At 39.4% G+C, this 26,732-nt stretch overlaps 1 protein-coding gene across 1 annotated transcript in view; it reads right to left on the reverse strand.

The window, feature by feature from the left end:
- Positions 1-26,732, reverse strand: part of SDK1 (sidekick cell adhesion molecule 1) — a 407,922-nt gene that overhangs the window by 123,564 nt on the left and 257,626 nt on the right. Inside the window, exons 8-14 of the mRNA XM_085300428.1 lie at positions 21,225-21,503; positions 19,840-19,956; positions 19,425-19,592; positions 17,211-17,313; positions 15,891-16,067; positions 7,748-7,884; positions 881-1,028 (exon numbers count right to left, since the gene is read on the reverse strand). Of these exons, the coding sequence (XP_085156554.1) occupies positions 881-1,028; positions 7,748-7,884; positions 15,891-16,067; positions 17,211-17,313; positions 19,425-19,592; positions 19,840-19,956; positions 21,225-21,503 (1,129 nt within the window). The remainder of the gene's footprint in view (positions 1-880; positions 1,029-7,747; positions 7,885-15,890; positions 16,068-17,210; positions 17,314-19,424; positions 19,593-19,839; positions 19,957-21,224; positions 21,504-26,732) is intronic.

The following is a 26,732-nucleotide window of genomic DNA, read 5'->3' on the forward strand; positions in this document are numbered from 1 at the left end:
TCTGAACCACTTCCGCTTACCAAAGATTGACGACTAGAAGGAAATACAATGCTGATCAAACTGCTGAAAACACGCATGAAATAGTTACAACAAATCAACATAATAGGAAATCAGTTAAGCAAGCAACAAGACAGACAGCTGAGGTAACCTTATTCTCTCTGAATCACCCAGGCTGCTGCAGCTCTTTAAAAAGATTACAGGCCTGAACGAGTTAGAGCTCAGGTCCAGTATCTGTGACTCTTCCCAAATTGTTTCTTTCAACATTTTTCATATCAAACACCTACATTTTGAAAAAGCCATTTAGAGTTCAGCTGTTCTGCAATTCAAGCTCACAGCAAGCTTTGGTTCACAGAAGAAAGGGGATGCATTTGAAACTAAATTTGATGAAGCCATCCTTCTATGTCACATCTGGGTGAATTCCAGAAGTGACATTGCAATGATTGGGTGAACGCTGTGCTCCTTCCAGAGCTAACTGCTGAGGTTTTAACACAATAGAAAAAAATATTTAAGTCACATAAATACTTATCTTTCAAGATGCTGTTCAACTGATACTCTGGAAAYGTGAGGCTCTCCCGTGTACACTGAGATCCTGCATCTCCTAATTGCCATTAATACCAATTGCTGACAGTTCCCAAGCGTTCTCCAGAGGCCTGGGTAATGGCTAACTGCTCCTTTACTCAACAATTGCATAAAAGTTAAATTTATTGTATTTATTAAAAAAAAAAAAAAAAAAAAAAAAAAAAAAAAAAAAAAAAAAAAAAAAAAAAATTAGGAAAAAAAAAAAAAAAAAAAAAAAAAAACACAACAGATTTCTCTCCTAGCATTCCTAGGTTATTCCATAGTTTGTACCTGCACAGGGATTTTTTTTTTTTTACTGTACCTGCTGGTCTCAGAGCTGTACTGGCCCTTTCCCACCTGGTTAACAGCACACACCCTAAACTGGTAGGTTCGGGCTGGAGTTAGTCCGCTCACAGTGACACCGGTCATCTTTGGGTCAAGATTTGATAGGTGAACCTTCCAGGGAGAATCTGTTGGAATAATTCAGGTTTGAAAAAGACGGAGGTGTTTGTTAAAAGCCCTGCAGAGGTGAGAAAATGCCTTTGAATGCACAGAGCTCTTTGTACTTGTTTTCCTCGGAGGAACTTCAGGAAGAAGTTTCTTCTCAACAAAAGAAACCTTCCTGTCAACACACACAGTTAGGCAGATTTCACATTTGTCTACTGGAAAGTGATGCTGCACATGTCACGGCGTAATAAATAAAAACTATATTCATTAACATTTTAATAAAAGAGGAAGCAAGCATRATAAAGACAGATGGGCTGTGTATTTCACAACCCATCTGTTTGGCAGTCCATTACAACACCACACCCATGAGCGGCTCTGGTGGAAGGACTGTAATGAAATTCACAGTCGGTTTGGAATATCTTTCTACCCAGCTTGCAGGCAGGTGTAGAAGCGTGACTCTCTCCGCCAGATCAGCKCTTTGCTGTAAGACTTGAGAAAGTTTCTGCATCTGCATTTTTTTCTAGAGATAGTATACGGTATTCAGTCTCCTCATTTCCTAGGAAGATTTCCTGGTAGGCGCAGCCCCAGCAGTGCTATCAAACCCGTGTTGTCAGCTCACATACTTCACACGCCAAGCTCCTTTGCTGCCTGAATTACATTTTCAAGTTTTCAAAAAGGTCAGAAATGAAACATGTTGAAAATTAAATATCCCGACTTCTTTTCTTCCTAGCATGGTGTCATTTATCCTCCCCAAASTCATGGCTGAAATAGTCAAGGAAAGGGGACATTTGGTCTGTGTTGCAACAGTGCAGCTACGGAGTCAGCCAATTTAAAGATTTGTTCGGTTTTTAAATAATACCAGCTGTTTTCATGCTCCCTGCTCAAAATTATAAACACTTCTGGAAATTACCGAGGAGCTAGCTGTAGATTTTGGCAATGTATCTGTGCATGTYGCTCATCAGAAGTACATTGCAGTTCCTGGCAGGTCACCTAGACGTCTGCCTGAAAATGAAGATGAGATGTCCCAAATGTGGAAGGCTGCTAAACTTCACACCAAGATATAAACCACTAATTTAGTGCTTTTCTGGCAGATTCCTTAGCAAGTCTAAGTCCTCTGGGGCATGATGCCAGTTGAGCTATAAACACAGTATCTTTTAATTATTCAAAATATATTTATTCCAGTAATAGCTTTCTGAGAACAAAGTCTTTTTTTAACAGGAAAACTGACACAGCAAAATGAGAGTGCTGGAGAGGGGCATTTGCACAGCAGTCAAGTTCCACAAGCACCAGTTGTTGATGATTTATCAACAGTCACTTTGGCTGCAAGATCTTGATGGCAATTTATCTCAACAGAATATTGAGCTTCTTTTAGTAGGCACTTGGAGAAAGCACACCTGCACTAACTAGGAAAGCACCGGCCAGGAGTTTTTTGCAACCTAGCTCCTTCTAAAGTTTATCAAGCTCCTCCTGAGACTTCCCAAACAACTGTTCACCTTGTTGCACGCAGAGTGCTTGAAAACAAATCATGGAAAGCCAAAGGTATGGCTGACTTACAAAGTTGCCTAAAGCAGATTCATGATGGAAAATGGGAGAGCAGGCAGCCCCAGGAGAGTCGAACGCCCCCACAGCCCAGCTGATCGGGTAGGGGTCCGCTGCCYAGAGCAAATCAGTCTCATTTGTTTACGGCCAGTGTAAACGCCACCGGAGTGTGCTTAACCTCAGCAGCTCAATGTAGTGAGTGGTTTGATTCAACAACTGGGCCTATTAATCTCCTCAGCACCTTGGGGCTTTGCTCTGTTTATATGCTGCATCTGTAGAATACTTTATTTATTCTTTTTCCTCTCCTGGTGGAAGATAAAAGATCTGGCAGGAAGAGAGATTAAACTGAAAACTAATATAAATGAACCCTATTCATCTCCCGGGCACTCTGATTTGTAAAGGAAAGTATTTGAGGAGGATTTGCTTGCTCATGGAACAGTGGATACAGCGAGTTTGCAGAGTATCTTTAAAATTTAAATGTCAAGTTTCTTCTGACAATCAATAAACTAAACATTTTGAAAGCCTGTTCTTCCATCTTAAATACATAACAAAACCCAGAATTGTACAGAAGCTTGTTTCATCRTGTAGAAAAGCAATTCTGACATCGGAAACATTCCATAAAAATTTCAACACTCCCTCTCTTCTCCTTCAGGGATTACTGTCACTCTCCTGCCCCGGGAAGCCTGGGGAAGTTCCACAGTGACAAAAGACTTGCCAGGTCAAACCATTAAATAAACCTCTGTTATATTGAACAGACTGTGCTAATCCTTCACTTAACTTAAGCTGCCCAGAATGTACTCWGGGCTTTGCTTGCTCATTCTTCCAGCGTAATTGCCACTTTCTGAAAAACTTTCATGCTTAGTTGTCCATCCTCTTATGGACATTGGGTATGTGGAATTAACCCTGATTGCCTCTCCAAGTTGATTTGATTGAAACTAAGAATCTCACAGGCTCCTCTCCAGGTTACTGTTTGATTTTGAGGGGTTTATAAATTACTTCTGGTCTATCAAGAACTTTTGGGTGTACTTGTGATAAGCTTGATAACAAGGGTTATTCACTAAGGGACCTTTTTCTACAGTTCCCTATCTACCCTGAAATTCTTGTATTAATCGCAGGCTCCCCAAGAACCAATTCCGATTTGGAATTGCAGATGACATCTACAGCAGAAACATGATTTTTGTAGCTAATGGAATACATTTCCATTTCCTTCCTTCTCCAGGGGATTTCATACAGATAGCACTATTGGAATTAGCCGTATTTTGGAATTTGCTGAATTAGTCTCTCAGATGTTCTTGACAATATGATACTGCAAAAAACTCATATAAAAACAAATTGGCTCATCCTTCCTTTGGTGAGACTTCAACAATGTCTACCACTGGCTTGAGAAAAAGTATCTTTTCACACTATCATATATAGACCTGAGTCAGTTGTAACAAATTACATTTTGTGTTGATTTTTTTTTTTCAAAGATTTATTAATGTGTTCAATTTTCATCGCTTGAATCACTACCAAATTCAGGAAGACAATTCATGAGTAAAACATGCACAGACACTTTTCATAGGAGCTTTAATTATCTCCTCATGGGCAATAACGTGATGAGTCTGAGTTACACCATTGCATCACAACGCAGATACCAAAAAAATACAATAAAACAAAAACGGGCTTTTATCTTAACTGCACCCAGCAGAAAGTACCTCTTCACACATTAATTCAATTGTTCAGATAAAAGACTGGTCAAAATAACATTTGATTAATCCCAGAAATTTAAATCTCTTATGAATAAAATAAACGTATCTCCTTCTAACTCCATCAAGATGCTTCTCCAGAAYTCCTAGGTATGTTGCTATAGTGGTTAAACCAACTGGAAAACATCCAAAAATTACCTTAGTTCAAATGACAGTAACACATGCTACTATGTGTTTGAAAATCCTGTTCCACAGGAAGGTCCACTTTTCTGGCTCTCTGTGGGTAGGAATACTTAATGGCTGTGTTTCCCTGGCACTGACTTGTTCAAATTGGATTATAAATTTGCCCCCAAATGTTTGAGGCCATATGTCTCAAATCACTCACAGACACGGTCTACTGTGGATAGTTATGGTTTGAAAATCATTCCATTGTGCCAAATATACTCATTTTAAAGATTAGATGACTTGGTGACTAGAACCATTTATATTTCCAGCAATTTGTGTGCACGATCTGCCACTGTTTTGTCTTTTGTTTTTGTTTTGTGTTGTTTTTGTTTTTGGTTTTTTTTTTTGCTAATTAAGATGAGGTTTTACATTTTTTTGTGAACTGAAATTAATGAAAAGGAGTCTTAATCCATGCCAGGTGGAGTGATATGCCTCTCTTTAATGTAGATAGTAATTAGTCCCTTGAAATTTATACTCATTATTTTGAACCCTCTTCAGTTAGTCCTATGTAACAGATACTGTTATTATGTTTTCGTTTATGGTACCTGCTTCAAAATGTACAATGGAAGCTAAAGCTATCAGAAAATTATTCAAAGCAAAGCAACCAAAAAATGAATAAAACTATGCTACATTTTGGTACCTGTAACTGCAAAACAAAATCCACCTATTAAAACTCCATAGGAACAAGTTTTCTGTTCAGCCTTGCTAACTGAAAAATAATCTGTAATTCTGATGTCCCTCCCTAACCTTTATGTATATACGAAAGCAAACTCGGTTAGGATGTTAAGCATTTTGCCCTGCTGCCAACACAAGCAAATGAGCTTACAGGCAGCATATGCAGAACCCTTGAGAGCTGTACCTTCTGCAGCAAAAACAAAGACCAACAAAAAACCTGAAGGAAAATTTTCTTTGCAAAACAAAAGAGATACTGCAGTCACATCAGACAAAACTACACCACTATAGATCACGTCAGCCTCATTCAAGAGCATTACTGAAGGAGGGGGTGGTGTGAGGGGAAGGAAAGATGCTGTTTCCCACAGGAGTAGGAGGTCTGTAGAAATTAAGTATAAACCACACACTACTGAGCTAAAATAACCCTCACAAACAATACACTCCAAGCAAATAATAAGAAAATGATAGAGTGACACTATCCAGACATTAAAGTCATCTGTGCAAACCAAAGCATGTTCTGCTGACATCTGTAAAGCTGAGCAATAGTACAAGAAACATGAGAGAACAGTCATATGTGGAGTATTTAAGGGCTCACGTTCCTCCCTGTCCTATTTCTGTGAGTGACCATTCAGAGACAGAATATAAAAGCAAGGCAAGTAAAACAAAGATGAAAACTCCAAGGACAGCAAGATCTACAATATTTCCAGGAGTTAGGATGCTCAGTTCACAATAGTCCCGTCTGCATTTGGTTGCAGCTACAAGCTTGCTGAAGTGCATACACCTATGATTTGTGATAATGAGACTCTCTCAGTGGTAGACTGTGATGCCATCAGCCAAAATTATTGGATCTATCACAGAGTGAGTGAGAGTTCACAGGATCCTGCAGCGTTCTGAGGGACTCTCTGCATAATTTCTGTAGAACTACTGCTAATTTTTACAGAGCCTTCTACAAATTTCAGCAAATAAATTTTCCATTTTCCAACTGATGGCACATTTGCTCCATTCCCATCCTAGAACAAGTGCAAAGCATCCTTGCTTGAAAGTCACCTTTCAAACCTCACCTGGCCCTGAACGAGCTGTCTCCTTTCCTAGGGACACTTCCCAACTAACGCAGCCCAGGGCAGGACCCAAGGGCACACACTGTGCCAGCTCTGYGCTGTCTCTGTACAAATACTGCTCTCATATCTTTGCATCATGTTCCCAGACGGGGAGTTTATTAGCTTGTCTTTGTCAAAGCTACTGGGAGAAATGGAAACACAGAGGTAACAGTCTTGGGTGAAAGAACAGAAAACAGAAAGGCAGTTACTGGACTGGAGTCAATATGAAAGGAAGCAGAGGGGGAGAGAGTAGAAAAGAGAAGGTGATGAGGAAAAGGTAGAGAATAGGTGCAAGTARTTGGATCCAGTGTGGCACAGAACACTAAATTCTCAAAGTTACTCTGTTAGAGAAATTTCAGGACTCTGCTCTAGAGAGGTGTTTTAASGGCAGTAGTCCTAGGCAGGACTTCAGAGGTCTGCTAGCATAAGAAAACTGTACTTGGCTCAACAGCTGCCAAGACCATCAGTTCTGGGACTTCCATATCCGAAAATTTATGTACTCCAGCCTGCAAAGCAAAAGGCTTATATGAGCTCTGAACTAAAACCCTCCATGTCACAAAACAAACGCTGCTCTCTAGATAATGAGAAATCAGCACTGTTTCATGTTTAGTTATGCAGTGGCTAATTTCCACATGTCAGAAAAAGTGATGCTCTTTATTTTTCCATCTAAAATCAATTATTAGGCTGTGATTTCCATCTCTAAGTGTGATAGAGATTAAAATATTGCCAAGGTGACTGATTTCCATATAACCTCATCTTTCACTCAATTCCTAAAGAGGCATTAGCAGTGTCCCTGAATGACCTTGCAATCGGAGCGCCATCAAGGACCAGACCTACCAAAGAGAAAACTGTGAGAAGTGGCAACTTACAATGAGCAAGTTTGTAATCTATGAACCCAGATCCTTCTGTATCTCACAGTTAAGTATCCTCAACTATCTACTTAAAAGAAAGGTGTAAAATAAAAGCATGAGGAAAGTGAAGAGAACATATGAATCCATATACATGTACGACACTAGATCCTGCTGCCAGAGCTGTTACCTGATACCAGATCAGAGGTTTGTTCCTCAGACAGATCATCAATTCCTTGCATTATCGTACATATTACCATGTACTCTTCAGCTGAAACYGAGGCTCTAAGTGTATTAGGAGATTTATGAACCCAGAGAAAAAGGCAACAATGGAAAGAAATAAAGTACAGCTACTGCCTCGTTGCAGATGATGTTTGAAGCACAGAGARATGAACAGGTGTGTTCACCTCTCTGTGAGTCAGGCTGGCAAAGTTAGGGGAGGACCAAGGCTCTTCCTGGCTAACAAATTCACCACCTCAAGTCTCCTTCTGTTATTTAACTCCTCCAGCATGATAACTGTTGAATATAAAACCCAGGACTGCCCATTTCTACACACTATCTCTCATCAAGRAAATAATAGGAATATTTTGATGGTAGCTCTGGTAAAAGCTAAAACTGAAAGACAATTGAATAATTAAAGAAAATGMGAGGTTGAAACATATTGGATTTTACTCACTGTTCTCAGATAGCTCCACCATGTAGTAGAGAACAGGGCTGTTTCCGTCGAAGGGACGCACCCAGGAAAGCACCACGCTGCGGCTGTATGAGGAATTCAGAGCAGCCAGAAGATTCTGAGGGGAATGAGGCAGTTCACTATTGAGAAAAAGAGAAAGGGAGAAAAAACAGCACAGAAAATCAATCTACTTTTCATTCAGCTACAATCTTACAAGCAGTCAGATGTGCACATGGCATCAGCCTTGCATRAGGATAGATATAAAACTACCAGCAGCTATTGCACAATTAAATAAATGAAAGATATCTCTGAATTATTCACAGTTTTGTCCTGTTTGGGGGAAAAATATGCTGAAAGTCCCCTGGCTGATAAACATCTAATGGAACTGTTACTAAACAGGGGAAAAAGCCATTTTTTCTATTGTTTTTTAATTGAAACAAGTTGGTCAATACATTTYCCTTCTTGCTTTTTTCTCCCCTCTTACAATGATGTCCTTGCAATGAACAGCAGTAGTACAYAGAAACAGTAAAATGTTTGAGAGCTATGATTTAATACGGAATTCTTCATACTCAGGAAAGCAGAAGACATTGAAACTAGCCCTACAGAGTTACTAATCAAAATTACCATACGTACTCTTAGGTTACAGCACAGCTTGATTTATTTGTGGACACAGGCTTATATTGTCACAGGTAGAATCTTTCCTTCATATAATACAGATTTTTTTTGGAAGCACCCAACCAGAAAATGCAGTGAAAATGCCTGCAGAAACCCCATGGAAATACTAAATGAAACATTAAATTCCTTTTAAAAAAAAAAAAAAGGCAGCTCAATTAAAACATGTAATTTCTCAAAATAAATGCATTCATTCCGACTCATTATCTGAAAGACATAGAGGCTGCGTGGGGCAGTGAGAAAACTAAATTTTGCTACAATCCTTAAATGCTTATCTGTATTAAGTAGTAACAGCCCTCTAGCTATTATATTTAAATCTGGTTTCTACTTCTTCATTCCCAAGGAGGACAAGGACCTCTGACAGCAAAGGAAAAGCAAGGAGGACCACTTTTCTCCCATTTGTTCTACTGCTTCTCCCCAGGAAAGCTCAGCGGTAATCCTTCCACAACACACACTACTGTTAATCCACACTGGCCAGAGCACAAAGCCACAAGGGTATTTGCCATCCTTAATTTAAAAACATTCTAATTGCTTGCTGTGATGCATCATGCTCCTGAATGCTTAGTTACTAAAAACACACAACTCCTTACCGCTCACAAAAGTAAACACTGGCTTTAGGTCAGAACCGTATGTTCTGGATTCGGATTTCTTCTGGAARATGGGGAAATGTACAGAGAACCAAACAACAGCTTTTTTTGTTTTTCCAATTAAATCTGTGAATGTCCTTGTTTATGTCTTTTTTTAAGGGGTACTTGCTGCAGAGTCGGTTCAAAGGAGGTTGCTGGAAGAGTCAAACAGAAATAGCCAGGAAAATACATAGATAATGAGCAAATGTAACCGAARGGCCATCACTTGCCCACCTCTACTTAGACTGCAAGGGTTAATGCTTCCTAAGGCTCAACCTGAGCTCAAAGTCTCTTCTCGTCTCATCTGGCTTTAAATGCCTAACCAGATCAGAAGCACAGTCACCCTGGGCACCTTCTGCAGTAAACATGGAAGGACACCTCCAGGCGTGATTCAGATATTAACTTCATTAAGTCACTCTCTAAGGATGCCTTGCTCTCTCCATTGATTATATGGAGTTTAGGCTGACACATGCTCATGTGCTGAATGCCTGCCGAAACCACACACACACACCAGACTTTTGATGCTAAGACACGGTCACTTYGGGGCTAGAGGAAATATAGGACATTGGAAAGAGTATGTATGGAGCCCAAAGGAAATAGATATAGAGCAGAGCACTGCAAAATTTTTGACAAATAAATTGAATTATTTATTTTTACAAAAACCTGTTTCTGTACCACTGCAAATTACTGCTTTCACAAGTTCTCCAGGGGTTTTAGTTTCCGTGTGTGAGATTAAGTTTAGGGAAGAGAGGGACCTGCAAACAGATTTGGAGAGCAGCTGGACTGCAAGACAAAATAGAAGAGTAAGCCTGTCATTTGAAAAGCATGGACTTGGGGTTTAAAATATGGCCATTTACCAAGGGACTATGAAAATGTGTTACTTAATTTTGTATGAAACATTAAATTATAATAAACATTAAACCTCTGTTACAATTTATCACTACACCCTGAGATGGCTGAGTGGAAAAGTGTATCTGCGATTACGCCGGCAAAGGAAACAACTGAAAGGAAGAGAGCAAAGTGTCGTGTTGTGACCCCAGCTCCCAGGAATCCCAGGCCCCCCGTCGTTCCTTGCTACGCTCTGCGGGGACCATTCGGAGACAGGCTGCGGTGTGCAGGGTGCGGTGTACAAGGGATGGCTGTTGGGAAGCTCACGGCAAACATCCCCAGGTAACTCYTTCTGTGAACTGAACAACCACCACTGGAATTTGTTCGGGGTATTTTCAGGGCGTATCTTTACCAGGTAATCTAGTTCTCTCACACATTTAGAAGGGCTGAATTAACAGCTTATTTGAGGACAGAAGCTATGGACTAAAAGAATATACAGTTCGGTCTCTTCTTCTCAGAGTATAAATACTGAAAGATTTTTTTTGGAGGAGAGCAGAGGTTCCCTTCTTCAGTCCTTTCAAGTACACGCTGAGTTATAAACGTGCTTTTTGCTCAGGATCTGGTTTTAGCTGATTATTTTGTTAGATTTGCACCAAACGGTAATCTGGCAGCAGCATGAAGGAAATGGGCACTCTGGAGCTGGAAAAGCGCGAGCTGCAGCAGCCCCACAGCACACCCACCTCCCCAAATATCATTCTCTACCCACACGCATCTACCTCGAACAGCAACAGATGGTGCTTACAGATTTAAATCCCTCAAGGCAGATAAAACAAGTGCCTAAGAAACACACCTGGTCAGAAATGAATATTTAAAAGTACAAAGAAATTTCAGCACAGAAGTGTACTGCTCTCCTTGTAGTAACCAAAAGTGGAGATTAATAAATAGTAATTCTTACTTTAGCAAATACTTGCACTTTGTCCTCTTCTCATTTGCTATCACATACTAAGTAAAAGGGATGATAAACAAGACCTGCACCACCATCATGAGTATCTCTGTTCCCAAAAGAGGTTATTGCTTCTTTTTCCTTTAAGAGAATTATTTTTTGTTGCTCTTAACATCTGAGAAGTCATTKCATGGAATGGTAAATCAAAGCTTTCCCCAGGCTGAGAACCACCTCAGATTAACACCACTCAACTTCTGATACACCGCGGAAGCAAACAAGGCTCAGGAAAACAACACACACAGCATGTAACCGCTCTTGATCGGACATGGCCATTTAATTCTAGCATTATCATCTCTCTTTGTATTCACTGAAGCCCCAAAAAGGAAAAATATAAACCTTTTTGAATACAAGATATCTTAGGCATTACTCCTCTCATCCTAAAGAGTTATGTGAAGTTTTCCAAAACATCCCTTGTATGAGAGSAAAAAAATAGTATATGGACACTTTTAAATCTGTATCTGATAGATAAATGCAGGGTTAGTGACATAGCCACCAAGGAGACCTGAGGGGACTYTGACAAAGCAATTAAAACAGAGGATTTGCAAGAAAAGAACATGAAGCCGCTGTGACAATTCAGGAGAGAAACATTAGCTAGTTACAGATGAGACATGTCCAAATCAGAAACCCTAATGTTTTGAGTCAGCTCATCACTTCCAGAGGGTACCTGAAAAACTTACTCCACAAACACATACAGTGTTTCATAAAATTAGCTAAAAGAAGACTATTTGCTAAGGGAAATAAACCAAACATGGTTTGGAGAGACTTCTGAGAAAAATGGTCCAATAGCAGGTAATTAGAGAGACTGTGACTGAAGAGGGGATTACTAAAAAGGCCAGAGAGATTAGACAAGTCTTCCTGTCAGTTATAAAAGCTCTGCTCCTACCTCAAAAATGATTTCCTATATCAGGCCCACCATACATACTGGATTTTCTCAGGAGCAAGTGGTTCTTCTGCTAGACCTGATAACTTGCTAAAAAGTTGAGGCAAGAAGTCTAACAAATCATTCATTCCAGATGGCTTTGGTCATAAAAGTTTATAATGTCTTAAATTAAGAAACAGGCCATCTATTGCTCAAGACTTTCCAGTTTCTCTTGTAAAAGAACCCTCTCCATTTTTTAACACAGGAATGATTCTTACAGTGCGTCCAGTAGTATCCKTTGTCTCTTACAGGCCTACAGCAAGGTGAAACTTAGAAAGTAGGCACTTGCCAAACACCAGAGCACACAGGTTTATCTCCCATTTCATTTTGGCAGTCAACACAAGCTCAGATCTACAGAGGACACCTACAGAGAAAGGCTTTTGAATTTTATGCTTTCTCTTTGCTAAAAACCCCTATATTTTTGATATCCGTTTGATGGCGATCAGGCACAATTGGTTTCCTGGTGATTCCCTCTGGAACATCAACTGCAATTTAGACTAGCGCGGAACCTTATTCTTTGGTTCCCAAGACCCCAGAACAGAGCTTGGAAAAATAATTACAACCTTTCTTTCAAATGAGGAAGGAATAACACACTTTCAAGTTTGAYGTCCTTCCTTTTCCGTTCCCTGCAAAAGGGAAAAGAAGTGGCCTATCAGAGCCGGATCCGTACGAGCGTAACATTGTAACGAGACGTCATTTCGATTTGTTAGCCTGCATTGTTGTTATTGATTTTACTTTTAGCAATCAAGCTATTTGGTTATGATGCAAATTTGAAAGAAATCAGAAGCAGCAGCAATGACACATACCCCAAATAAAATGTTATCAGACATTCTGTACAAACGACTGACCAAGGCAGTGCTGCTGATTCTCGGCAAGCTGTTGGTTAGCTCACTTCTGCTTTTGAAGAGGCGGCAGAACCATAGCAGTTCTCTCTCTGGTGAAATAAAATGAACTTGCTGCCAGGAATAAATTGTCTGTTTGTATATTACATTGTCCTACCCATATTTTTGTATAGAGAAAGAGTCTAAAATATTTTACCATGTGTGTGACATAATCGAGGCTTGTACGGGGCTTTGATTTCCCAACAAYGCGATATTACCACACTTCTCAGTCACATTCAAACAACAAAGAGATTCCTTAGTATGGACTACACAMAGGCAGACACTGAGCAGCCAACATAGATAGTTGTAATTCTGCATATTTTATATATACTGAGAAACCTCAGGATATTCTGAGTTGGAATCAGCAGTTTCCTGTCAGGAGAATGATACACTGTGGTAATGCTGAGCTTATTCAGCTTTAGGAACAAGTATTTCTTTCTCTGTGTGTACTTCATTCTTTATTATGGTATCTACAGGACTATAAAAGCAAGCTAAATGAAGCTAGGATGTTTCATTACATACAATTATTTTCAGGATCAAATCTTATGACTTGGAGGGATGCAAGAGAAGCATAAGCTCATCCTCAAAAGACTTGCAAATGTTTCTGTTTGCAGTTGAGAAGCTCTGCTAGAAACACAAATAAGTAAGTACAAAATATATATCTACTTCTTGCAGGTGGGAAACATCACTGGCAAGTGTTCTACCTTGTGCAAATCAAATGAAGTAACATATATGAAGAATAAACACATTTAGAGGGAAGATGAATGAATGAATAAAGTATCTTGACTAGCAATTAGTTTCTTTGCCCAAGTACCATCAGCGTAGAATTGATGAGCAAGGTAACCTTTGGCTGCACTTTAGTAAGTTCTTCATTAGTTTTCTGGCTTTCCTTTTCATATATTTTAATCCTTTCACAGACATGCCAGGGAAGATGATCCACTCTGTCAGTACCAAGTGAGAATGGGGATCTACTGTGGTACACTGCTAGCACCATATTTTCTGCTAGCAAGAAACAGCATCTTCTCCACAAGCCTGTCTTTAACAAGGGAAGACAAAGGAAGAACAAGTTTTGTTTCCCTCTTTTCACAGACTGGAAAACCAAACCACTCAGACATTAAATAACTGAAGGTCACCCTGAAGGTCAATGGTTTCGAATTGAATGCCTTTCAATGGAAAGGAGTAACCCTGTTATTTGCGCCTTTGGAAATCTCTCTTTACATGCGCAAAGATAGAGAAGGGATATGGTGGCTCCTGGGGGAGAAGAAGCGGTAAGACAATTAGATTGTCGGATGAAGCTAGGTAGGCTACAATATCCGTTGGTAGACTGCTCTGGTCCGTAATCGGCTGAGAAGCCTCCTTTGAACATTTGTCTGCCATCAGTGCTACTCAAGGCACTGAAGTATAAGTGCTCATAGACGGGAATGTAGATGCCCTGTTTGTTAATGTTCTGCACAAGAGAATTATCTGGGAGAACAGGGAAGTTTATAGATCTGTCTTTCGCACACTAGCTACAATTTAATTTAAGCTTTACTTCAAATATTTCCTTCTCACATATTTTCTTCTCTATTTCATTTCTCTTCTTGTGTCATATATAACTGTATTTCTCACTGATTTGGTGCTGCTGAGCCAAACGATAATGATGAAAGCTGCAAAGGAAGACCACGTTTTTGGCRTTCTTGCAGTACCTGTACTACTTTGAAATGTCATAATTCAAGGTATGATTGAGTGACTTCACAGTAACTGAAGTCCTCTAAACAAGTTTCTTTAATTCCTCTGGGGAAAGAAAAGGTTATAGGCCATCAGCCACAGAACATCAGAAGGAGCAGAGATACAGCAGGATTAAGAGCCAGTGACAGTGCACGGACATTAGGAGACTGCCAGCAGAACGGCAGCAGACTGGGCTATSCCTCTCCCAGTTAAATTGTAGCATGAGTTGTACGGACTGTAAAACTGTTCCTCTCTGGTCAACAGGGACCTGCAAGTAAATAAACCTGCTGTGCTATTCTGGGTTRCATCGGGCACCTTTTGCTGTTTTGGATTAAGAAATTGTCAGACTGCAAAACCATTTAGCACATATTTGAAGCTTAACTTCAAAGTCCAGTTTATCATATTCTTTGCAGTCTTTATTCCATAATTTTCTGCTCTCCACTCAAAAACAATATATTCTGAATTGTCTTCTGCTCTTGGATTCAAACCAGCTGTAAAATGCACTCCGGGAGGACAGCTGAGGAGTGCTTAATTAGAGAGAGAATGTATGACCGCTCTCTCAAAATGGGCATCTGATCTAGCCTTGGCACTGTCAGARTAATGCTGTATCAAACAGTGCTCTGCATAGCAAACCTCTGAGGTGAGCTCATTATACTGCCAGCAACAGAAGTTGCCATCTTCTCGGAGAGACCAGGCATGACCAGCAGAAACAGATGCAATTTTAGTTAAATTAAAGCATGCAGCACTGCAAAAAAAAAAAAAAAGAAAAAAAAAAAGAAAAACTACATAGAAAGACTACATAAAACATTACCTTCTCATTCATATGATCTACTCACATGCACCAAAACCATAGCTGCTGCTTTTAGTGATAAAAATAAAATGCTAGTGTATTTCATTCCACTGGAGTGGTAGAAATAGAAAATATGGAACTCTACAATGCCATTTTTATAATCCTTTTTCGGAAGTGAATGGAACTTAGACTGTTTTTTTTTTTTAAGATCCTTATTGAATTTCATAAGGTTCCTGCTGACCCACAGCTCCAGCTTGTCTAGATCCCTCTGAATGGTGCCCTTGCCCTTATCAACCGTTCCTCCAACTTTTGGTACCATCTGCAAACTTGATGAGTGTGCACTCTGACACTCCCTCCAGACCACTGATGAAGACGTTAAACAGGACAGTTTCCCATATATCTTCTGCAGCACTCCACTGCAGCATGAAGCACTCTCCTCTAAGCTCAAGTTATTCAATCGGCTGGACAAGCACAGATGCCTGTCCATAAAGATCTACAAACAACAACTGGCATAGCTGGCTTCAGTTACTTGGAGATCAAAGCAGCATGGCAGCATACAAAAGCAAGGATATTTCAAGGCAATTTCACTAGCAATAAAAACTGGCTGTTTCCTCTAAAAAAAACGAAYATCCACTCTCCCCAGATCTCCTGGAATATGCTAGAAAAATGTTCAATGGTATCTGAAAAATACACAGTATATCTTTAAGGTGGAATACTCACATCACTTCTAGTCGAGCCATTCTGGAGTCATTTCCTCCAAAAGAAATCACCTCGCAAGTATAATCTCCGATGTCACCTGACCATGTCTGGCTGATGAGGAGGGTTCCACCCTTTTCTACTGTAATCCTGGAACTACTGGACGGATTTATTACAATGCTGTCTTTCTTCCAAACATATCTGAGTATCACAATGTTTCAGTTAGTAAATACAAACAATACCTTTAAACTATATTTATTTGAACTGGACAATAAGATAATAGCTTCTACAATCATACTTCAAAAATAACAGGCCCCTACAGTCACTTTCAAGAACAGTATCTTTTACCAAATCTTGGTTTTATTATCAGTGATCAGAATGAAAAAGGTAATTACATTCACGATTCAGTATAACTTATAAACAATATTATGGATTTTACATGGAAAAAGTGAGCTACCCCTAAATGACCAAGTTTGTAAGCCAGCCCTCATCAGCAGTYTAAACTGAATCATCAGGCTGCGAAGTTTACTGAGGTGTTGGCCGTGTCTCCTAAGGCTGTAATAACCTTAGATTGCCATAATCAGTGACATCTTAAACTGCTGTGGCAAGGTTTACTAGAAGCTCATCTGTTAAAACACTTTCATAACAACACATCACAGAGATGTATATACTCCATGGTCCCCAAATTGAGTATTTTTACATAGTATTTTTACATCCGTATTTCTCTTCTTTTAAGCTCTTTCTGGTAGTTCACTATTCTAGCACCTTCCAAGCTGTTCCCTGCACTTTCTTACATTTGTGCTCCTTTCAGACTACATAAATTTTCATGTTAGATTTATTTTTAAATGGCGAGCTTCCTTTAAACGCTCTAGTGCAAATGCTAATACTTCAGACAAATTCTGTTTGCCTTTACACTCTAAGAGCAGAATATAGCCCCTAGTTACTGAGCTCTTTCCAAGAACAGGGGCATTTCTTGCATCATTTTCATGCACCCCAATGTAAACACTTCTGAAAGCCTATTTCTTCTCTTTGGTTTTCACTTTCATTAAGTATCAGCTTCTGACAAGTTGGTTTTATTGATAGTGTATTAACCTTGACAGTAAAATCATGGAAGGCTGCATTGAAGTCATGAAGTGGAACATAGCTCATTGTAAATAATACATAAGGCTGAAATGGAAGATGGGATTTATGTGATTAATGATACAGTGTACAACCTTATAATGCAGGTATCAGGGGTCTGGTGTTAAAATCTGGGGTCCTGAAACTTTTCAACCTAATGCTATTCACACAGCTTATGAAATTAAGCTCAGATAAACCACACAAATAAGAACTGACACCACCAACCTGATTGAAATTCTAGGATCATGAGTTGCTTCACATTGCAGAGCAGCTGTGGTTCCCTTGATCACAGTGCTGTCCTCGGGAGGGTGAACAATGACAGTCCGATCTGAAAGGCACAAGCCRCAGTTCAGGTGAAACTACAGCATTTGGACTTGGGTAGTTACTGCGCGAGCAGGCAACCCAACGCTCGCCATTCAAAGCAAGCAGACTGTCTCTCTCGAAGCCTTTGCTGCGCAGGCCCCCTTCCCTCGAACGGCGTCGTGCTGGGAGGAGGCTGGGCGCTGTGGGGCACGCGGCGTGGACGGGACAGCAGCAGACGGCCCAGGCCTGGACTGGCAGCCACCTAAGCAGCAGGAGCGCGAACACCATGCTAACTCTCACTGCACTACCGGTCTCTGGCAACTCCCTGAAGTCATAAAGCTGCCTGTATGTTTATAATGCTAGGTGAACACATGAAAACATACATTTAGTCAGGAAACGAGTCGTACTGTTTTGAGTTGAGGAAACAAAAATAAACAAACAAAACCTGTGCAAGCAAAGAATATTCCTGAAAACACTCAGAAAAAGGAAAATGTAAATGGCACCCTAGAATCTCGTCAAATCTGTGAAAGAGGACAAAGGAGGAGGAGTTGCTGGGAGCGTGAATTTTCCATATAAGAAAGATGTGTTGTTTACCCAAATGTTGCAAAACATCTTTATTCAAGCACCTCCTGGAGACCCAGRACACAATAATTGCCTGTAACTACAGCAACCAGATCTAGTGTGAAAGATCTCTATTACGCTCAGTACACTGGAGTGGCAGCAGATAGCATCAGCTGAAGCAGCTAGACAACTAGGACAAGCATAGAAGATAGGTGGCTAACGTTAATCCATCCCAAATCCCTACAGAGATAACCAGTAGCTACTGAAATATCTCATACAYGCACGAGAGGAAATCAGAGAACTCAAAGGCAAACATGAGATATCATCATAGGCTGTATCTAACAGCGCTTAATTTTTAGCATTATTCCAGATGTACCTGTGTATGCCTTCCAGCTTCATAACGTTGCTAAACAGGTATTATTAGGTTATATTCCCTTCCTGCCCACTCCCTAGGCCATACAATGAACAGGAGCTATCTTTAATAGATACTAGCACCATTCCTTTGAGAGTTAATAATGTGAATTCCTCTGCACACATGGATAGCGGACAGYGTGCAATATCCTGATACATACAGCATCTTTGTTTTGTCACTTTGGCATAGATAGGATGGCCATATGACATGTGTACATCACCTTTACTGCCAATATTGTTTTCAGGTATTCTCAAATTCAAAAGGCAAAATGTCACTGATATAACTTGGACTGCTTAGAGATTAACAGATGTCAAAAATGCACCATAAAGCAGTATCATAATCAGTGTCAGGGCTGTAYGTCAAGTAGAGGAGAAGAGAAAGGGCCTCTACACTATTTTATTCATTATCATTATTGTCACCATTATTTTTAATTATTTTTTTTTCAGCCCAAGGATTGTTATTTCCTACTGTTAGTAGCAAAAATCTGTTATACTTCAACACCTTGGGTTTGGATTACTCACATGGAACTTGTATTTTACCTCTCCTGTATGGCAGCGTCACCTAGGAGTAACACAGGTGAAACTAACAGATCAGACTCTCTACGCTAACAGGAAAAAAAAACAAAAGCAAATAGAGATGAAGGGCAAATGGTGAAGAGCAAAATCATTTCATGGCCTGTCCTGYGCTCAGGCAATCTGTAGCATGAGAGAGCAGCTGAAGCCTGCTGTACTTTGCTTTCACTTCCAACATTGCCCAGGGCCACAGAGAAACACAGAGGTTTGAGGAAAATCTTATCCACAGTAGCTGGGACCACAGCCTTAGCAACGGCATGGGCAGCTCTACGCTGCCTGCAGACTCCTGGAGGCAGAAGCAATTGCMAATAGCCAAATCTGCAAGTTACGGGGCTGACGTACAATGCAGGCCAATGAGGATTCACCAAGGTTAAAACTTGAGTGAAACTGTTATTGTGATTAGATAAGCACAAAACATGAAAGTTTATATGCATAACTTTACAAACAAAAAAGATACTTCTGACTGGTTTCCTAAAATAGATACATTATTCCTATTAAATTATACAAGTATCTCTATTAAATAGAAAGTTATAATCACTTATGAAATAATACTTGATTAAAGTTAGACTTTAAAYAAAGCATTATCCTTACTCCACACCGTCAGCATCACAAAGGCCTTCAGAGCTCCTTCAGAATTGACCGCACAGCAAGTATAATTGCCAGCATCTTGAAGGAAAACGGGTGTTATCTGGAGCCCTCCCGATTCAAGAAGAAAGAACCGAGGAATCTGCACTGAGCCACTGGCTAAGATCTGGTTCCCTGAAACAGAAGGAAAAAAACAGCATGACTGTTGTTACCTAGACTGCAAGGATAAARCACTGCAATTCCAGTTCTTCCAAAAGACTTACAAACCAGCCAGGCTACTCAGATGGCAAAACAAGCCCTCTGCTCAGGGAGCCAAAGAAATCGAGAAGGACGTGCTAAATGGTTCTACAGAATCTCCATAGTAAGAGTGCGCAAGAAAATACGGATCACAGCTTTTCCGCAATGGCATAAAGCTGGTTACCTCTCCTCCATGAGATGGCAGGTTTTGGAGCCCCTGAAACTTCACAGGTTAGCACTGCAGTCATCCCCTCGGTAACAGTAGTATCCACTGGAGGCTGTATAAATGCTGGTTTAATGTCTAGAATCAAAAATTTTAAAAACTCAGTAAATCAGCTATCAGAAAGATCTCCTAAGTATTATCATGGACTACTTTTACAGAGCTGATCATGGAGAAGAACATGTCAGTAACACACGAAAACTTTTCAGTAGTGACTGTAACCTTTTTTTATTCATCTCCTAGGAATTATATAACTCAGTTTATTACCTACATGGAAAATATAAATCTATCAGTGTTTACACTTGTACAAGTAAGATGGCTTACAGGTAAAGGAGGATAAAGTGCAAAATGAGCATTTGGGGGAAATTTGAGAAATATAGATAAACAAAAGTATTTTCTTTCACCTCCACAACCTGGAGTTCTTAAAGATGAAAAGCAACTTGAGAAAGGCATTAACTTTCAAACTTAAATGTCAGCCAAAAAAATTCAGAATCTGATTCTCATCCAAGACATATTCCAAGTTTCATTCTCTCTTATTTTCCCCCAGTTGCATTTTATTACATTTTTTGCGGCAGTTTCCTACATATATATTGAATTGGGGCTGTTCTATTTTCTAAGGTCAATAGGTATTCTGATCAATACTTGTAAACTGCCCTTGGGTTGAGTATCAGCTTCCTGAAGATGAGACATCACAGCCAACATCATTTTTGTTCTCAAGGAGTTAAAGTATTATGGGTGTACCTGTCTATAACTGTTTTTAAAAGACAATATTAGTATTTGGAGTTCTTCCATAGAGAAGAGTGTACTTCATTAGCTAAATCATTTAATCAGACTCTTTGGCCAAAAAAAGAAATATATTTAACTTGGATTTTCTTTGTTTTCCTTACAAAATATTGATAAAATGCAGATACAATGATACCATGCAAAATCGTGAAGCAGTAACACAAATTCAGAGGGTGATTACATTAGAGCAGACCAAAGCTATTTAAGTATTTAAGTGTAAAGGATAAAGAAAATTATTTTACAATTAACTTTTTTTTTTTTTTTTTTTTTTTTTTTTTTTTTTTTTTTCCGTAGAATGATGTTAAGAGAGCTAATCTCAATCCACTAATGCCCTGGAAATATTTTCTACAGGCTTTGATACACCCTGTTCAGGTCACACAGGGAATTTTGGGGTATGTGACAGTTGCAACACCTACACTTTACGAAAATCAAGGTTCTGTGAATGCGCATTGAACGATACAAGCACAAAGCAATGGAGAAATCTATCTGGTTTGCATTCCTGTCATTTTATAYAACAAGCAGAAATGACAGTGCAACTCATGACTCTGTTGTAGCTCCTTACTCACTAGTTACATCCAGGTAGGTGTATGTCTGCATCTCCCCAGCTTTATTACTCGCAAAACACTGGTAGATCCCCGAGTCCTCAGGCTGCAGCCCGTGGATCCGCAGCCCACCGCTCAGCAGTACTTTGTAGCGAGGGTTCTGCAGCTTGCCAAGAGGAACGGAGTCCTTATACCAGACCAGGGTGGGAACAGGGATGCCTATATAACAAGAGAATTTCATTATTAGTTGTTGTACAATGCATTTTGTATCGTTGAAATACATAGTACTATTAYGGTCATATCACTGGTACCCCATCCTTCCACACCAATTACTTATATTTCTACAAGCTGCTTTTGATAAATGGAGGCTGCAACTTACATTATCAATAGCAATAATATACTGTAGAACACGTGGGAATAAAACCAGCAGTGAAAGGGGAAATGTTGAGAAAACGTGTTATTAAATTACTTTGTTCACCCAATCATATTTCATGCTACCACAAAATAAGATTTAGAGCAATTTCATATTGAAAGCCAGAATCATGTTACTTAAGCAGCAGCAATGTGGTAACACTGCAAGTCTATAAGACTGTTCCATTCCAAATAAGATTCTTCTCTGCTACTGTAGCTAAGATGTCAAAATAGAAAGAAAATTGCAACCTACACCTAAAAACAAAACCTGCTCATATGACCAGATTAGAGTTTGGTGGCTTAGTTTTAGCTGATGTGCAAACTGCATGTTGCAAATGATGGGACAGTTTTAAGTTATTATTTCTATTCATTCTGAAACTTAATTTATTTTTGAAAAATGTAGACGTTAACAGAAACAAAACTATTATACCTTATTGTAACTATTATACAACTTATTGTCCCATTTATTCCTGTTTTCTTTCATGTGCATGTTGTACAAATACTGACATAGTAATGCTGTAGTCATATCCCAGTTAGCTAGGATCAAGTGGCTGTACGTTATGTATTTACAATTAGTGTAGGATTCCCATTTCTTGGAGAGTCACTGGGCCGAAAGAACAGACACGCACTAACGTTTGTTTCATTCCCCGTATCAGACACTGTCTTGTCTTTACAGCCCAGAAATCCCTAACTCTTCCCGGCCAAATGCTGGGGGCTCTGTGCAGAGCCCTTACGTGAAGCACATGCTTTGCTGTGTGACGGGGTGACCACAGGATCAGAAGGGTATCAAGCTGACCAAAACACAATATTTGCATAATCAGTGGCTATTTTTAACATCTATCACTTAAAACCTTGGTGCTTCACATTCATTTGTAATAAGGTGAGAATAACAGTKATTTGTATCATAGTGAAACAGTGCAGTTTAATCCATCGGAGAGTGAAATTTGCCTGAATATCAGAGAAGCTCTAAGAACGCGACGCAAGTTGTGAACTGATCACGTGCAGACGACGCGCTTCACTGCATTGCTGGCAATGCCTTAAGGTCCTCAGAGGGAAAGCACTACAAGATGATCCACATTATCATCATCATAATTATAAAAGTCCCCAAAGTAAATACTTTTATATTATACATCCATTTATATCTCCTTTCAATCTACTTGTTCTCTGTACACAAGCAAAAGCTATAGTAACTCCTAGAAAGAGTGTACAAACAATATAAGGAATGACTGAAAAACAACATTCAATTCCTCCTGTTCTTTTTATAAACATGTGTCATTTATTACAATCACCTCTGATGCTTTTGTTCTGTCGCTAAAATAAAATGTACTCATAATCTAGGAGGCATTCAGCTCAGGAAAAACCCGGTATGTAGAGCGCGTTGTCTGATAGAGGACTGAGGCAGTGCACTAGCTTGCAATGCACATAATTTAAATTTCATACAACAGCCCATATACAGAATTAGCGTAAATTTCAGTGTTCACAATTCTCGGTGAGAGTGTTGTTCATCTCTTGAAAATCCTCCCGGGCAAATACAAATTATCACTGAGTAATGAAGAAACAGATGACGCAAAATGGAATAGTCCTCTTGATGCAGAGGAGCCTGGAAATGATTTCAAGTTTAAATAACAGCAAGTCCATTTTCCCACACATTAGGCTTGATAGGCASCTTGGAAATAATGAAATCCTGCATTCAATACTTCAAACCTTTAACACTAGTGTCATTCCRTAAGTCCCATTCTACTAACAGTATTACCAAACCTTCTAATCCTATAATCACTGTGAGATGCACCTTCCTATCGCCAACGCAGCTGACAAACTGAATATTACCATCTCTATTTTTCTCATTTTTTGAGTTACAGATATCTTCCTCTACTCAAAGTCATAAGCCTGAATAACAGGATCTTATCTAAGCATTCTGGAGCCTGTCAGCAGCATTCATTCGGGCTTTAGTGATCTTCCCAGAGATGCATCTTCAAAGTTGTACAAATTTTYTATTTTCATTTTGCTACCTCTTTAGCTATAAAAATAGTTAAATCTAGTTTCTTCTCTCCTATTCCCTCTTCCCCCTAGGAATTTTCCTTCTCTTTCTCCCCAAACCCTTCTGGTGAAAAAATGAAAAGAAGAAAATACTTTAAAGACCTGCTGGACTACATCTTTCCAAGCAGTATTTGCTCCTACCTTATCGTTTGAGGGATTGCAGAGTGGCCTAAAAGACTAGCAATAATAAATAAAATAAGCTTAGTTCTCAGCATGCATACRGTGCTATTCATTTTTCAAAGAGAGGCTGACAAATTAAGCTAGTGTTGCAGAGGAGACTGGAAGCCAGGAAACTGAGACTTTGCTTCTGGCTTTGCCACTTTCTCTGTAACCTTGGGCAAATAATTTATGCACTCTGAGGCTCAGTTTCCCCATCTGTGAAACAGATGCTTGACTCTTTGCCAATTGTAACTTATTTAAGAACCTGGATGAAAGACTCTAAATATTCACAGTGTCATTTTTGTTGTTTTTTTATAGCCTTCGCTACCTCCCAGTGGGCCACTGGGGAGTCCCCAAAGCATCCTTCCTCGTGCTTCTCTAAACAGGTAGAACTAAAGTCCAATTAACTGTGCTCCCTAGACACAACCACCACTGCCTGCAGCTCTAAACTTTCTATAAGCAAATAAGAAAAAGCATTTAAAGGAAACCCATTGAAAATGCAGTGAGCATCAGCGACTGCTGAAAGATATACRGCAGAGCATGGCTACAGTGCAGTCTGATGCACTGAAACTCTATTATGGGGAAGTAAAAAGCTAGTCTGTTCAAGTTGCAATTTTATTTACAGTTAATCTCCGCTTATACTGTGAAATTAATCTGCCTCTCACACATTCAAAGCGCACAAMGCCTGAGCAAATGGGCTTTGTGCACAGCGTTCCACGGGGCTGCGAGAAATGCAACCTGCCTTCCTATCTGCAGTGAAGGTGCAGGGCAGCTCTGCATTCCCCTAGTGCTATTATGCCAGCTCCTATCTTGGAGCAGGAGGACAGCAGCCTTCACTTACCCTTATTTTGAGTGCAGATTTGTACAATAATGGGTTAAAAGGCCTCTGTATTTAGGTAGTGTATAGAGCTAGTACCTGCCCCTCACAAGCCTGTGATACAGATAGCCAGCAACATAATCCACGTGAAGACAAGTTTCCATGCTCCCATGCCACATTCATCAACAAATCAGAGGTGCACTAAAAGAGTTCAGTAGAAATAAATTATTTGGCTCTAGTAAGGGTTCTCATATCTCAAATAAAACCTCATCTACTGAGAATGATTATTTGTGCMCTGTTAATCCCATTGGGAGCTAAATTGCTCAAAGGATGGGTCAAAACAGAAAGAAGAGTTAGAAATCACCCTCTTATCTCCCTAACCTCTCAAGGATTTTTTTTTTTTTGTAATAATTGAAAAACATTTGAGATTGCAGGTAGTTTTCCCACAGTGATAGTGAGACAGACCAGAGACTGATCACGTAGCTGTGAACAACTGAAATATTTYTGAAATAAAAATGAGAATGCTTTTTAAATTAATTTTCTCTAATGTTACAATATTGGATTTAATTCTGCTACCTGACAAACCTTCTCCAATAKAAAATGCCAACGTGTTTGACATAACACATGCTGAAACATGAAGATGACAGTACACGGCCAGAATAAATGTCTATATAGCCATATATCGTTCCTTTGAAATTGGCTTGTCTTGGATGCTCAGTCACAAAATGTAAGAACAAAACAAGGACAAAATGCTATTTCCATCTTTTCAGCTCCAGTAGTCTGTGCTTTAGCTACTTCCTGAGCCACAGGCTGCACACCCACAGCTGTGTTTAATAGTCCTTACTAGGTTATTCTTCCGCAAATACATTTAATTTTGTTTTTCTAAACCATTTGTATTTCTGATCTTAACTACTGCCTGCACCAAAGACCTCTACAGTTTATAAGTTCTTTGGACAACTATCTTCTGATTTTGTACTTCTCCCACCTGAAAACGTAATTGGGTGACTCCTCTACTCTTGCAGTAAGAAAGAGGGAATCATTTCCTAATCACCTTTCCGTATGGTAACTACCCTTCGTTGGTCTCTTGCATGAAGAGTTCCAGGCTATTTAACTTCCCATTATTCAGAAGCCACACTAGACCTCTAGTTATCCTACTCCTACTTTTCTGCACCATTTCTAGTTTTTCTATACTCCTTTCTCCAATGGAGCACTTAAAGTTGTATAAAGTCTTTGAGATGAGGGTGCCCCATGGCTTCACACGGTGCTGCAGTGACATTTGCTGATTCTTTTCTATTTCTGATGCTGAGCTGACGTTTCAGGAAGACATACCTTTTCTGAAAAATAACAGCTAATTTCATGTCTGTCACCAATTTCGTCTGCAAGTTTATTGCCCAGTCACTTCGAGTCATTAGAACCTTCTGTGAGTCTTCTGCAGTCAGTTTTAATTTTGATTACCTTGATTATTTTTATATAATCAGCAAATGTTATCATCTTACTGTCCACCTTTTCCCAGGCATTTATGTGAACAGCACAGGTTCCAGTCCTGTTCTGTTTAAAAAGCCATTAATTCACAATGAGATCTAGTCTCTTATAACTTGACAGTTTAGTTACTTCAAGAGCCTTTGCTAAGAGACCTCAAAGGCTTTTGAAACTCCAAATCAACAGGAGCACCCTTATACACATGCTTGCTTACTGCATTAACAGATTTGTAAAGCTCTACAAAATCAGTATTGGCTCCTACATGGAAAGACAAAAAACGCTTAAATTGTAATGGAAATATAATCATGCAACAAAGAATATTTTAATTGGCCCTGATCTGAAGAAAGAATGCATCCAAATAAACTATCCAAATAAACTACCAAAACTTTTTAACAAGATTGTGCACTTTTTACCTAAGAATCTTGGGGCATTTATATGAGTACTGCCTGTTAACCTCAGCATCAGGAAAACCRAGGCACCAAAAGGCCAAGTGGCTTGCCAAAGCGACATGAAAATCCACTGACAGAGTCAAACTTAATATTCAACTTTATTAACTTTTAATTACCTGCTTTAATCACAAGATTATGATGCCTCCTTTCTTTTTTTTTTTCTTTTTTTTTTTTTTTTTT

This window comes from Rhea americana, unplaced genomic scaffold (genome assembly GCF_003343005.1).
Source record: "Rhea americana isolate MKP2758 unplaced genomic scaffold, rheAme1 scaffold_10, whole genome shotgun sequence".
Classification (NCBI taxonomy): Eukaryota; Metazoa; Chordata; class Aves; order Rheiformes; family Rheidae; genus Rhea; species Rhea americana.